At 36.2% G+C, this 16,075-nt stretch overlaps 1 protein-coding gene across 11 annotated transcripts in view; it reads left to right on the top strand.

Annotated features, from left to right (window-relative positions):
* The window catches only part of nectin1a (nectin cell adhesion molecule 1a), a 54,884-nt gene that overhangs the window by 6,867 nt on the left and 31,942 nt on the right, over positions 1-16,075 (top strand). For 3 of the 11 annotated variants that reach the window (XR_012396437.1, XM_005161130.6, XM_005161129.6), the window contains exon 1: positions 3,392-4,038. Coding sequence is in view for 2 of the 3 variants with exons in the window: in XM_005161130.6 (XP_005161187.2) it covers positions 3,990-4,038 (49 nt within the window). In the remaining variant the exon portion in view is untranslated. 11 annotated transcript variants of the gene reach the window in all.

Genomic DNA, 16,075 nt, shown 5'->3' with positions numbered 1-16,075 from the left:
TGTTTCGCGCTTTTTTCTTTTTACTGTATCTTGATTTACAGCTAATTAAAAATACTGTATGTTAATGGCACAAATTTACTGTCTATGACATGTTTACTGTTCCAAAATATTCTTTATGTTTTGAAATTTTGAAGGGAAAATTGTTGTTTTTTTAACCCAGACAATTAAAAAAGATTATATTATAGAGCAGTAATTACTATACCGTGAAACTGTGATATTTTTAACCAAGGTTACCATACCGTCAGAGTCTCATATTGGTCCATTTACGTACATAGGTTATTTTCTTAATAATGTTAAGGCAATGGGTTTACTTGCTTTTTTAAAGTGAAGTCAACCCTGTAAACACAGTGTACTGTTAAGCTGTAAAAGCTCATTGTTAAGTGTTACCATTTGTATATACATCATACAAACTTTATTACTCGGCAAACAATTTTGTGTTTAATAGACGTCTAATAGACATCTAAACATAGACAGCTTAAAACAAGGCTAAACTTGGTCTGTCAGTGAAAATCTAATAGACGTCTAAGAATAGCCCCAAACTAGACTCGTCGTCAAGTAGACACATTAGACAGACTTTATATGTGTAGTCATTCATTTCTGTTTATTTAATGACTAGTCTAGTTTTGGCCTGTTCAGATGTCTATTAGATTTTCACTGACAGCCCAAGTTTAGCCTTGTTTTAGCCAAGACGACTATGTTTAGATGTCTATTATATATCTGCAAAGCATTGCTGGTTAGGTATGTTCTTTAACTGCTTTTTAATAGTCAGCCAATCACATGACATCAGTGCATTTATCCATGTAAACCTGGTCAAAACTATCCGCTGAAGTGCAAACTGAGCATCAGAATGCAGAAGAGAGTTGTTTTAAGAGACTTTGAATGTGGCATAGTTGTTGGTGCCAGACAGGCTGGCCTAAGTATTTCAGAAACTGCTGATCTACTGGGATTTTCACACAGCCATCTCTAGGGTTTTCAGACAGTGGGCTGAAATGAAAAAATATCCAGTCCTGTGTGTGGAAATGCCTTTTTAATGCCAGAGGTCAGAGGAGAATGACAAGACTGGCTCAGATAGACAGTGACTCAAATTATCACTTGCTACAACCCAGATCTGCAGAATAGCATCTCTGAATGCTCAACACGTCAAAGCTCAAAGCAGATGAGCACGCTGCTGCCACTCCTGTCAGATATGAACAGAAAACTGAGGCTACGGTTCATACAGGCATACCAAGACTGTATCTCAGTTTCTGCAGCTACATTTAGATGGCAAAATTTGTCATAAACAACATGAAAGCCTGAATCCATCCTGCTTTTTTATTCAATGGCTCATCCTGCCTAGTGGTGCATTGGTGTGGAGGATCTTTTAGAACCAGCTGAGCATCGTTTAAATGCCACATTCAGATTTGTTGGTCCCTGACAGCTTTCAGTCACTTGGCCCCCTTGCGTTACATTTTTAAGTAAACATTGTGTGCTGTAGTGAACTTTTACTTTGTTACTTTACGCATTTTAATTGGAGGACAAATTAGCATGTAAAAGGCCTTTATTGTCAATTCGTAAGATATATGCAGACACATTCGGGACTGCAAAGATTTCAGTCAATCAGAAGAAGACTGACGCATCTCAAATGCTGTTTCTAGACAGGCGAATATCACACATGACAGTGTTTATTGTTGCTCTTCCTTCCATGGGGATGAATGATTACTTTCAGAGAGTGACATCTCCAGTGTTTCCTCAGGTGACAAGGTGTGCTTTTTGAAAAGCTGTGACAGCTCATTGCTGAAGTTGAGAATTAATTCCACTGCTTCATTTTGAATTGTTAATCCGCCTCGGTTGATAACAATGCTTGTGGAGTATGAGGAGGATGTTTTACATTTGAAAGGATTTCAAAATAAGCCATGAAAACCTGCCCTTCACATCAAATGAAGACATTAATTCAGCGGTAACCATACAAACGTTGCTCATTAATTTATTGCTTGGGACTGCCTACAAATTAAGATGAAAATCCCATATAATTACTAAAATGACACACAGAAACGGACAATACAACAGAGCTGTTTCACAATAATTTTACATAAAGTATCACAATATGAATTTTAGAAAAAATAGGAATCTGACTCTACTGTCAGCTGCTTTCTTCATAGTTATAATTGCATTTACAATATAATAATATACATTTTAAAAAGTTGGGTGCTCCGGTTTCCCCCACAAGTTCAAAGACATGAACTACAGGTGAATTGGGTATAGGCTAAATTATCCATAGTGTTTATGTGTGAATAAGTGTGTGGGGGTGTTTCCCAGTGTTAGGTTGCTGCTGGAAGGGCATCCCCTGCTTAAAACAGATGCTGGATAAGTTGGCGGTTCATTCTGCTGTGGTGACCCCTGATTATTAAAGGGATTAAGCCGAAAAGAAAATGAATAAATGAATTACATTTAAAAAAGATTTTTGCTGCTTTTGTTCAAACTACTTATTTAAAATGAGCTAATACACCACAATTCTTAAGATCTTTTTGGGACAACTTAATTGTTTTATGTTCAATCAACATACATTTCTGAAAACAAGTAAGTTAATGTAATAGATTTGCATCTGATTTGAGTTCAGATGCTAAAACCTCTCAGTGTCTTCTGAAATTTCAGTCAAAAATTTAAATTTTTCTCAGCCTTCTTTGTTTATGTTGAGTTTTTTTACTTTGAAGGCATGAAAATAACTTGTTTTTTGCCATAAAAGTGAAATTACTGAACCTACACATAGGAGTCTGATAAAAATCACGTTTTATAAGAAAATTTTAGATGGCATTTGGAGGTTTTTGCATCTGAACTTTACATTTAGTTTCTGTTAAATTACTTTAAAGCATTTTAAATGACTTTACTTAGTTTTTACATCTTTATGTTTTTCCCCACTTATCTTAGTTTGGTTTATCCCGGGTCGATATATTCCATATTCATTATAAAAGCACAGACATATTATCGTTTAAACATTGTACACTGCACTCTCAGAAATAAAGGTACGTGAGCTGTCACTGGGGTGGTACTTTTCCAGAAGATACACATTTGTTGGACCCTTTAGGTACAAATGTGTAGCTTTAAAAAAGGTACCACCCCAGTGACAGCTCTCGTACCTTTATTTCTGAGTGTGCAGTGCAAATCTGAACTGCATGTCCATTAATAAACACCAGAGGGAGATGTTGGACTGTTTACGTTTGGCACGCGCTCGATCGGAGTCCTTTAAATGTATATTCCTAAACACTTAACTAGTCAGACTTTGATAAGTAATCAGGCATAAAAGCTGATCAGTAATAGACAGCACTGATGAAACGCAAAGAACTATTGCCAAGCCCGCACTTGTGTTTACTTTGTTCTCCTGTGTGCAGTCGAACTCCGCCAGGAGCTGTGATCCATTAATCGTATTGTCCTTAATCACCGGACGAATCAGACGAGTCGAGCGCAACTTTGAATCACTTGCTGATCAACAGACGTTTTCTAGATACTCTTTAGCCAGGACTAGACTTTTCTGTTTGGTAAAGTTATACGACGAGTTTTCGCTGACAGACGATGCTTTCAGAGACTTTAATCAAAGGCGCACGGATGAGGAAAATCGCCCCAGGACCTCAGAGCAACAACTGAGCGCACAAAATCCGTTCGCCCTCTCTAGTCTGGAGAGCAAGTGGACAGAGACCTTAGGTTTATGTTGTTCATTCTTCTTTAATCTCAGGGCTTTAAGCTGATTTCGGTTCGATCCGCTGCCCACGCGCGCACTTCAAAGCGCGCCTCAATGCGCGTAACTGCTTCGCGGACCCTGAGTGTGGAAGGGTTCGGTCCAGAGCGCGGTGTCCGTCCAAACTTCAGATTAACTAGTGAACATCCGATCACCTTCCTCTTTCCTGTCACAGCTCTGCGAATGGGAATACTGGGCTATTGTTCTCTTATGGATTGCGTTCTCTGTTAATCTCACATCGCATCACTTCTGTTGAATTCACTGCATCTTGAACAGGACCATGATGTTTATAAATTTGCTTCTACGGCTGATGTGCGTCTTTTTGATAGGTAAGAGAGTATCTGCCTTATCACATGCGTGACTCTTTCTTCTTAATGGTTGGCTGTTTTATTTCTCATTACATTGTCCATCGTGGTATTGCCCAAAATTGCTTCTGAAAGTCCAAAATTCACTTTAGAAATAAGCCTATATTTGTAAAAAAAAAAAAAAAAAAAAAAAAAAAAAAGATTTAAAGCATGAAATATTATTGTTTATTGTTAGTAGTAGAGTAGTCATGGTAATAATAACTATTTAAATAACAATAATAATATGTTCAAGTGTTGTTAATATGATAGTAATGATTAATAAATCAATCTTAGAGTTGCTAAAAAAAAAACTTAAAGATCGTTTTTTTAATATAAAATATTATTTTTTTTCTTCAAAATTATGAGTAGAGCCTCTATTACTCCTTTATTTGTACCTGATTCCCCGGACCCCGCAAGGAAGTACTATGTGGGCTATGATAATATTTGGAGAAAAGCATTAAAATAATCATAGTAAAAATTACACAATACAAAAAATAATTAAAAATGTTCAAATGTATACATATACTTTATTTAAATTTGCAAAATGTTCTTAGGATTAATAAACAAACACACATTAGCATTAAAATAAACAATAAAAAATGATTATGTAATATGTATGTTTAGAATATGATTGTTTAAATAAACCAATTATCTAAAATTGATGAAAATGAATGCTTAAAATTTAAATTAAGCCAGTAATTGCAAATTTACAAAAAAATAAACTCACAAAAATTATTAATAAAAGTAAATCAATAAATAGGATACAGTACTAATGAGTAAATCTGTAACTGAACAGAAAGATATTATTTTCCAAATTTTAAATATTTCTCATGTATTACATGATTTGTTTACAAAGAAAAAAATATATGTTTTAAAGAAAATATGCAGTTGCTTTTAGCATTTTTAGATAGGTGCCATATTTGGCTCTCTGTTGCATCTAAAAGATGGAAACCCTGATATAACTATTTGTTTAGATCATGGGTGCCCAGACTTTTTCGTATGAAGGGCCAAGTACCAAATATCTTTGAGAGCCATGGGCTGAAGGTAAATTATATTACATTATTATTATTATTATTATTACATTAAAGTTACTTCATAATATTAAAATATAATAGTAAAATACTTTTTGATAACTAATGCAGTATAATTTTTAAATTATAATATATTATGATAAGTACATAAACATCACATTTGCATTGCATTGTCCTGTCTGCTGACTGACAATATGTATTTTAAAAAAATCTGATTCCTTTACAACATTTAATTGAAACATTTCATTTTAGTTCACTTTTTGTAGCTTATCAATAAAACAAACAAACAAAATGTTACATTAAATTAGAAGTGACAGTCTCTAATCCATCCATATCATTCTTCCTTTCTTCTCTGATGGGATGGCGGGCCAAATCAAAGGTTACCATGGGCCAACTCTAGATTGGGCACCTCTAGTTTAGTCTTTATATTGATCAGTATTGTTGTTTTTCTGATGATTACCAGTTATTTGTGCTATAATACTCTTAATTCAGAATCCATTTTCATCTCTGCTTTCAACACTATATTAATTAAAAATCACACACACACTGTTATATGCTGTAGAATATTCCAGATGACATCATACACCGATGACAAGTTCCATATCAGTAAAATATCAGTGTGGCTTTACAGTAATCCTTCAGAAAAGAGCACAATGAAGCGTCAAATATGTCAAAGGGTTGCTCTTAAAAGTTCAAAAGTATTTCAAACTGTATAATTCTCTTTATCTTTACAGCTTTTAGCTTTCAGAATTGAAATATAATCCTAATTCATGCGAGACAAGAGTCTGGTTGAGCATGAATCGCCATAATTGCATCCGTTCTGCCGCTAAACGTGCTGTTATACTGAGCTAGAGTCACCAATGCATGTAGTATCTGAATGTCAGCTGGTGATGTAAGAGTGAAGGGCTGCAGGAGTCTGCCTTTTTAACTCATGGCCTTTCTGCGATTTCTTAAGCGCCACTCTTAAGAAACATCTGGTCAATTGTGATTGTTTTTTTCGCGAAGAAAGCAATCCGATTGTGTTGGGGAATAAATCAACAGCTCAAGCAGTCACATGTGCAGCGTACTGGATTTGTCTGTATTGTGGGATTTGCAGCATTATTTTCCATGTTCTGTTTGTACTCCACTGTTGATGTATATATCAGCACTATAGTGAAATATTACAAGTATCTTTACCTTAGACCTAGCGGTTATATTATATTATATTATATTATATTATATTATATTATATTATATTATATTATATTATATTATATTATATTATTGTTTAAATGTGACCAAATACACTACACTACCTGACAAAAGTCTTGTCGTCGATTCTAGTTGTACGAGCAAATAATAACTTGACTTCTAGTTGATCATTTGGAAAAGTGGCAGAAGGTAGATTTTTCAGATGAATCATCTGTTGAACTGCATCCCAATCATCACAAATACTGCAAAAGGCCTATTGGAACCCACATGGACCGAAGATTGTCAAAGTATTCAGTCAAGTTTAGTGAAGGAAAAATCATGGTTTGGGCTTACATTCAGTATGTGCAGGAGATCTGTGGATGGCAACATCAACAGCCTGAGGTATCAAGACTTTTGTGCTGCCGATTACATTACAAATTACAGGAGAGGGCAGATTCTTCAGCAGGATAGTGCTCCTCATACTTCAGCCTCCACATCAAAGTTCCTGAAAGTAAAGAAGGTCAAGGTGCTCCAGGATTGGCCATCCTAATCACCAGACATCATTATTGAGTATGTCTGGGGTAACATGAAGATGAGTCCAAAGAATCTTGATGAGCTCTGGGAGTCCTGCAAGAATGCTTTCTTTGCCATTCCAGATGACTTTATTAATAAGTTATTTGAGTCATTGCAGAGATGTATGGATGGAGTCCTCCAAGCTCATGGGAGTCATACACAATATTATTTTTTTCCCACTACGTCATGACTTTATATTCTATATTGTACATTATTTCTGTTAAATGACAAGACTTTTTGTCTAAGCAAAGTCAGACCTTACTGTCCTGATTAAATAATTAAAAATCAAGGCATAATCATATTTTATTTTGGTAAAATAAGCGTAATCTAGAGGCTTTTGCTTTTTTATAAAAGCCACTTCTGAGACCAAATGATCAACTAGAAGTCAAGTTATTATTTGTTATCCTATAACTTGGATCGGCGACAAAACTTTTGTCAGGTAGTGTAGTTTTGCTTATTTTTTTTTAGACATTTTGTGCATAATTGAACATATTATTATTTTACTATACATTATATTAAGTTTCACAACTAAATATTGGTTGTGCAGATGTTGTTAGATTGATGTTGTCTGTGTTTTTTTAGTTAGTTTTTTTTTACACAAATTGTTTTGGATCAAGCTGTCTTATTTAGTCTTTTTCTTATTTTTTTTCTTCTTGTGGTTATCTCAAACTTTAACGTCACTCGAGGTGAAAGTTGAGCATAATTGCGGAGCTGTTGACAGTAACTCCCACAGAAATTTTGTAAAATTTCATGTCAACTTGATCTTGAAAGATGCACAGCCAAGGAAACAGCAGGAAGTAATGGAGCTGGTGATGGAAAATGGAAAACAAATCTTTTAAATTGTTTTTAAGTTAATGCCTTACAATTTAGATTTTTACCCCTAAAAATTGAGAAATATAAAGTCAGAATAGGAAGTCATAAATGGAGAATAGTCTGATAAAAGCAACTTTATTTATTTACTTTACATCATGCAATTCTGAGCTATATGGTAAAATTGTCCGTAGTGTATGAGTGTGAAAGAGTGTGTATGGATGTTTCCCAGAAATAAGTTGCAGCCGGAAGGACGTCCGCTGTGTAAAACATATGCTGGATAAGTTTGCGGTTCATTCCACTGTGGCAACCCCAGATTAATAAAGGGACTAAGCTGAAAAAAAATAATGAATGAATATCTCAGTGATGGTTATGTTTAAATGGGCTTGAAACCCCCCATTTTTTGGTTTAAGTGTACCTCAGACTTATTTAAAAAAATGCTACATGGTGAGCGTAGAGCGCTGTGAGCAGAGGGAAGAGTGGGCATGGCCAGCAGAGCAGGCGGAGAAAGAGGGGAGCGAGCAACTGCTGTCAGTTGGCTCACAAAATGAGACACAAACTGTGAGGAGACCCAAGATTTTATAGTTTAAAGTTAGAATGCAAAGAAATAAACAGTAAATTATTTAATGTCCTGCTACATTTGTTATTCATACTTTCATATACACATAACCACACTTTGTTATATCATTAGATAATCATGACTTCTCTCCTCCTAAAGCCCAGGGTCTGAATGCAGACACAGTGAATAGCAGTGCAGGGGCCTCATGTACGAAGACTTGCGTGGAAATCTTACTAAAACATTGCGTACGCACAAAGCTGTAAACGTGCGTACGCAGAAAAAAATTCAGATGTATGAAACACTGCGTACGCCGAATCTCACGCATATTCTTTTGTACATCTGAATGAACGTGAAACTGAGCGCAACATGCACGAGCACAAAACTCCTCCCTGCCTCCTCCCCCGTATGAATATGCTAATGACTATGCTAATGGCAAAACCCAACGAAAAAGCAATGTCAAAAGCAAGCAAAAAGAGAAACTTTGAACAGAATGTGAAATGGAGGTGCTGCTTTCGGAGGTAGACCGGAGAAAAGCGGTGTTATTTGCAAGTTTGTTCTCCGGAATTAACAACAAAGGAAAAAAATAGAGTGGGAGAGTTTAGCTGATGCGGTTAACACAGTTGGGTCTGAACATCGCACTGAGTGAATTAAAAAAAAGAAATAGTGTGGTTTATATCTGTAAAATGTTGCAGGACGCTTTTCAGTCTCAGTGGCGCTACTCGTAAGACGCAGGTGATCATGAATTGACACGTTCGAGCCTGAACTCGGCTCGAATCCAGCGTCTGATGAATTCTTTCTTGTTTTTACCCCCGCTAGATATCAGATTTTGCCAACTATTTATCACGAGAAAGACAAGTAGGAATCATCAATAAGTTCATATCAATAAGCATCATATTTTATTTGCACATTTATTGAATGGAAATGTTTCTGATTCACGCATGCAAATTCATCTTCAGATAGTGTCTTTATAGCAATGTGCGTGCAGTAGATAGCTCAGATTACATTGAAAACAGGCGACTGCTGCAAATTGTGCTTTAATGTTTAGCTGGTCAAATGTATGGTATGGAAATCTTATATACCTGCTGAACCCATCTCATACAGCTGCCATTGCAAGGCTCAGACACTTTGTAGAGAGGAATTTAACACAACTGCCTCTAGGAGTCGCCAATGGAAATAAAATAGACACGCACAAAAAATGTGCGTACGCCTGCTAGAAAGCTGCCGTGAAGCTGCGCACATTCCCACGTTCAGTTCATTGTTAGTAAATCCAAACGTGAGCGATTCTGAGCGTGAAACCTGGCGTACGCAAAGTTTTTGTGCGTACGCAGCGTTGATACATGAGGCCCCAGGTCTCTTGTCCTGTCTATTTGAAAAATGATCCCTGCCGGTAATCTGGAGCATTTTAAAAATTGGCAAACACAGCAGCACAGATATAGGCGATGTGTCTGAATAGTAACAAACTCTACTGATAAAAGACAACCACCATCCTCCAATTCTCATACAGCTCTCCCAACAAAAATGCTTGCTGCAAACCAACAGCTTTGCTGTTTTGACCCTGACAGCAAGCATTGTGGGGATAAACATGCAACAAACCCTGTGAATCATGGAAACAAACACATAACGTTATGATCCTTCATGAATGGCTAAATACCGTTTGCCATGCGCAGACTCTGTCTCACAGTTTGGCAGGTCTGCCTTGCCTTGGGAAAGCGCATACTCTCATGAATAATTAAGAAGCAGTGTCTTCTCATAAGATATGAAAACTCAGCTATGAATAGTAATAAAAAACTGACGCGTCTATACTTCACTAGCAGATTAAGGATATGTCACTGATTTTGATCCCGCCCCAGAAAAAGTAATCCAGGGTGTCTTGAACCTTAAAGGGCAGGTCTACTTAATATTTACTTCTTACTTTTTAAACCCTTTTGTACAGTTTAGATTGTTTGTGAGATCAGAGAATCTGCAATTACTTTAGCTTTTTACTTTTTTATTCCATGCTATAAACATGTAGCATAATGAAATATATATGCTGAGTAGAAAATTTCTATAGAGAAAAAAGAAGTTGCATATTTTAAACTCAGGTAAAATATGAATGCAGCCCTCCATTTGCAGTTCTAATTAGGCAGAATTATTAAAGAGCATTATATTTGAGTGTGTGTATGTGTGTGTGTGTGTGTGTGTGTGTGTGTGTGTGTGTGTGTGTGTGTGTGTGTGTGTGTGTGTGTGTGTGTGTGTGTGTGTGTGTGTGTGGGGCCTGTCTAGTGTTAAGCGTTGTTGTCTGGTCCTGCTGTGGCTGATCCTGACCCACTTTCTACCCTTTACTATCAGCACTCCCTCTTTCACTGCCACCGAGCACACGCTCTCACCATCTGTTATCCTCTGGCCATTTGCCATGCCAGTGCAGGGAGTCTTTTCTAGATGGCGATGCGATGCACTAGTCCGTGGGTAATGTAGTAGAAGAGCTGAACTCTGGCAACAGGTCATTGTACTAAAACCACGGCATTGGCATAAGCCTGCTCCCCAGAGCTTCAGTAATGATGAACTGTGATTAAGCTGACGGACTAATCACTAAAACGATTCAACTATACCAACCCAACATCCCAGCAAATGAGGGCCGTGGGGGTAAAAGAAATCATCAGTAATGGATATCAGATAAATCTAGATTGAGAATGTTCTGTTTTGGTGCTTTGGTGGATTTTGATTCATCTCAGTGATTTTTTTTTTTGAATTCATTCAGCAAAAAGATTTGTTCACAGATTCATTCAGTAACCATTTTTTCAGGTCACTTTTTTTTATTGTGTCATTGAATCAATTACTCAACTGATTTAACTTTTAGATCTTGCATATTTTAAGGTCTTAATATATTTTATTTGATGAACAAACTGGTGTGATTCTAACAAAATCACATTTTTTCCCCCTTAGCGCATCCCCTGCACATAGCCAATGCTATTAGCCATGTTTCCATCCAAAGATGTGAATTAGATTTATGTGAAAAACTGGAATATCACATTATAAAACAGTTTCCATCCACACTGTAAAATATTAACAGTTTCTGTATTTTGAGATTCACAATTGTTTTCAATTTATTTATGGTTGTGAATTGTATTATTGCTTCTTTATCTCTGCTCTGTTGAACTTTGATGTTAAAAATTAAACTCTACAGTTTAGCAAAGGGACCTTTATTGACATTTTGGTAGTTTTGAAGTAATTTAATGTACAAAAACAAATATATAAAGAAATAAGTCTGAAAAATATGAGATCTTCGGGAGTTCTGCCGCTCAAAACATTTCTGAAAATAAAAATACTGAAACTTGATGATGGACACTTAATGATAGCTATTTTAGAGCGACCAAAATTGCATTTCAGATGTTTTACAATGTGGTCGGCCCACTGGTTTTTCCATTAATGCCATCCCATTGTGCCTATTTTTAACAATATCACATGATCTGTTAAAACAAATCTGCTTTTTTGATATGCATGCTGGAATTTATTTAGTAAATGTGTTTCCACTGTAGTTTATGCACATTTTTTCTTATCAGATAAATTGTTTATCTTACTCAGCTTGTGTTTTAGTGTGCATTTTTAAAGTTGATGTGCATCTTGGGGTTTACTTTAAGCATTTCTTGATGCTATATTTTAATAATATAATATATTTTAAAAATTGTTTGATGAAAACGGCTAGTGTATTGTGAGCTTTAATTCCTGCTTGCTGCATGCTGTCCATGTTGTTCAGAAGTAAGTATCAGAAAAGACAATAAATGTATGGGACTTTGTCAGAGCTTGACAGGAACTTTACCACAGTTCATGGACAAGTTTCTTCCTCCATTTCACAAGTGTAAGTAAGTGTGATTGAAATGGTTGCCTCCTTGTTTTCTCTAGCTTGCAAATTATGTATTTAATTGTGTTTTGTTACTTGTAACCGCTTGTACTGTATCTGGTTAACTCTTCATATTTCTCATACCGTGTTTAAAGCCATGTTAAAAATGTGATGCGTGCTGCTTTGCTTACAGATTTAAATGCTTTTGTGAGCTCACGATCCACTGCCGTTTGTCGTTGCTATGGCCACCATCAGCTGTTCCTACACATGTGTGGCCATGCACAGATTGGCTAATCGGGAGGACAGGGAGGACCTGAAAGAGTTTTTTGGCCACGTTCTTTGGTGCTTGCACTGTCTAGCAGTATTTTCTTGTCGGCTTACTCTCTTTAATAATCCTGGGTCGCCACAGCAGAATGAACCGCCAACTTATCCAGCACATTTTTACGAGGCGGATGCCCTGCCAGCCATAACCCATCTCTGGGAAACAACCACACACTATCATTCACATACACACTCATACATTACAGACAATTTAGCCTAATTTCCTCACCTGGATGAAACGCAACACAGGGAGAGCATGCAAACTCCACACAGAAACAGCAACTGAGCCGAGGCTCGAACCAGCGATCCAGCAACCTTCTTGCTGTGAGGCGACTGCACTACCTACTGCGCCACTGCGTCACACTTTTTTACATTTATTTATTTATTTGACCATAGCCTCACACTTTTTATTCATTATTTTGCTGCAACTCTGTTCTTTTTATTAATTTTCTCGCAGCCCCGTGAGCAAAATGCAGCCTGCAGGTTATTGATTATGTAACTATCATTCAACCTCAAATAGCGGCACCTTAGGAAAAAAAATAAGAATTTGAATAATTAATACTAATCAATATTACACCTGCTCAATAAAAATCAGATGATTCACTAGGTTAATAAACTTGATCAGAAATCTAAAAGGGGAAAAAAAATTAAGAAAGAAATATGAAATAGCGCCGTTGTGGTCCAGTGGTCAGCATGTTTTTTATTGTTAAGACATATAATACTGTTAGGGTTGTTGAACATTTGAAGTTCTAAAGCAGCTGTTTTCTTGAAAAAGACGTGATAGTGTCATTAGAAACTGAATTGGAAATTACGTTATTTTAATAAAGTCAGTCGTGAACTGAGGTGGGCCGGTCTAAGGCTTGAAACTCCAGGGCTGAAAAGTAGTCCCACTCCGGCCTTGTGTGCGGCAGTCAAGTTTTAAAATAATTCAGCTTTTGCCACTGTGTGGATTAATACTGAATATGTGTCACTGTTTTTTACTTATGATCAATAGAGCACCAGCATGGTGTTTAACTGCATTGCTTTAATGCACTCCTGCACTGGGCTCACACATACACTCTGCCCTCTGACTACTTGTTGATAAGCCGTGCTGGGCATTTCTCTCTGATGCAGTCGACTAATAACAACAGACTGGGTCATTGGACCAATCAGCACAGATTAGCATCGTTCTAAGGAGGGGTTTGGGAACAAATTAATCTCTAAATGAATCATATGGGAGTCGTTGGGATAATTAGGTAAAAATGAATGCACATTATAGGATAATACAAGTGATATGCACTTGTATTATGTTTTGGGAGACCCCCAAAACCAAGATATGACCTTTTTATTACATAATAGGGGCACTTTAAATGGCACAACTGACACAGTGAACAAGCCTTTATGTCAATTATTTATGTAATGTTCATAATGTTGATTATTTTTGGGACAGCACGGTGGCGTAGTGGGTAGCACGATCGCCTCACAGCAAGAAGGTTGCCGGTTCGAGCCCCGGCTAAGTCAGTCGGCATTTCTTTGTGGAGTTTGCATGTTCTCTCCATGTTCACATGGGTTACCAAAATCATGTTTTATAGGTAAATTGGGTTAGCTAAAAATTGTCTCTAGTGTATGTTTGTGAATGAGTGTGTATGAGTTGCAGCTTGAAGGGCATCCGCTGCGTAAAAGATATGCTGGATAAGTTGGCGGTTCATTCCCAGATTAATAAAGGGACTAATTCGAAAAGAAAATGAACGAATAATTTTTGCATGTTGTCATTAGTTCAGTAGATTTTCATTTAAATAATTTCAGTAAAAAAATTGTTAATTTATTTAAAATAAATGATAATAGATTTTATTCATTAAATATTAAATAACTTTAATTCAAAAGTAATGAACTCAGTTTTTCCGATTCTTATTTCAGTCTTTAAATGTTTTTTGTAATCTTTTTTTATATTTTTGGTTTATAAAAACAACATTCAGTCAAATGAAACTCCAAAAATGACAAATGACTTTCTTATGTCATCATAACTGGTCTGTTTACTTATTAATTTTTTTCATGAACAAGATATTCCGGTTAATTAATTTTCATTCCCACATTTATTTAATAGCTCCAACCAGTGATATTAAAAAAGCATATTCCACTAAAGCAGTCATGTTTCAACCATCCAAGACTTGAAGTGACCCAAAAATACTCACTTTGTGCAAACAGTTTTTCCCTCAACTGATGGTATTGTCTACAGTAGCTTTTAATATTTCAATTCTTCTCTTGCATCATGTTTTAATCATTGTTATTATGTTTTAATGTCCTTGAATTTTTTAAGACTGCACATAGTGACTACAGATATCCACATATGAAAAATAAACCAATCATACTAGCCTTTCTGAAAGGAAAAACAACACTTCAGTAAAAAAAAAGGTGATTTTTCTTTTCAAATTGTATAAGTAACACTGATCTTGTCCTGTCTGGCTGTCATCCTCTGAACGAGTGATTTGACTGAGCGTGCACAAATCCAGCATTTCATCTTAAGAAAGCCACTAAACCCAGCTGAAAGAGACATATCAGACTCAAGTGTTGTAGAGCAATGTCAGTGCATGTAATGGTAGGTCTACTGGTGAAAGCTGATAACCCTGCCTGATGCTATTATTCAAAAAGAGGGCTCTCACAGCTTACTGGCACATCATATTAAGTATGATAGCTTGCTTAAGGCATCATACTGCTGTAGTGCTCAGCTCTGGTTAGCATCACTCAGTACTAGTATTCAAGCTGAAATATGCTATAAACTGAGTTATAAGACTGCTGACCATTACTGGTTAAGCACAGAGCCAAAGCAGGCCTATAAGGCGGTGGTATTTCAGTATCACTGAGATCCTGTTGGGATTTTTTTAATAGTTCAATTTCAGGTGTGCAGTTTTAATCATCTAAAATAAAAACCATTGCTGGTTTTTTAGCCTTACTAGGATACGTGCTTTATATTAGAATCTGCAATGTTTCAATAACCTTTAAAAAGTAAAGAAAGAAGAATGTAGAAGTACACTGGCTCAGGTGTGAATATCCATCATTATTATAGATCAAACAATATTTTTGCAAAGATTTTTTTTTTTGCCACATATGTAGTTGTTTAAAATAAATGGAATATATCAAGATAACTATTGGCAAAATATTACCAATAAGGTGAAATATAATAATCATGTATGTGTCATTATTAATATAACTTACAAATGGGGGATTTCTAAAACTGCAGTTATACTTTGCATTTCCAAGATGAAAAACAAAACAATGCAAAAGTTAATGAAAATTTTTCAAAAAGTAACAAAAATTATATCAAGTTTTCTCTAAAAAATAAGATTTTCATTGTCTCCACATTCAATTATCATGAAATAATTAAGTCTTTTTGGTGGCATGGTGGTTCAGTGGTTAGCACTGTTGCCTCACAGCAAGATGGTTGCTTTTTCAAGTCCCGTCTGGGCCAGTTGGCATTTCTGTGTGGAGTTTGCATGTTCTCCCCGTGTTCACATGGGTTTCCTCTCCAATTTCCCCCACAGTCCAAAGACATACAGTAAAGGTGATTTGGATTAACTAAATTGGCCGTAGTGTATGGGTTTGTGTGGATGAGAGTGTATGGGTGTTTCCCATTAATGGGTTGCGGCTGGAAGGGCATATAAACATATGCCAGAATAGTTGGCGGTTCATTACACTTTGGAGATCCCTGATAAATAAGTGACTAAGCCGAAGGAAAGTTAATCATTTAAGCCTTTTGATATTTTT

Source organism: Danio rerio, chromosome 21 (genome assembly GCF_049306965.1).
Source record: "Danio rerio strain Tuebingen ecotype United States chromosome 21, GRCz12tu, whole genome shotgun sequence".
In the NCBI taxonomy this organism is placed as follows: Eukaryota; Metazoa; Chordata; class Actinopteri; order Cypriniformes; family Danionidae; genus Danio; species Danio rerio.
The sequence above is the reverse complement of the archived record's forward strand: the minus strand, read 5'-3'. Positions and strand labels throughout refer to the sequence as shown.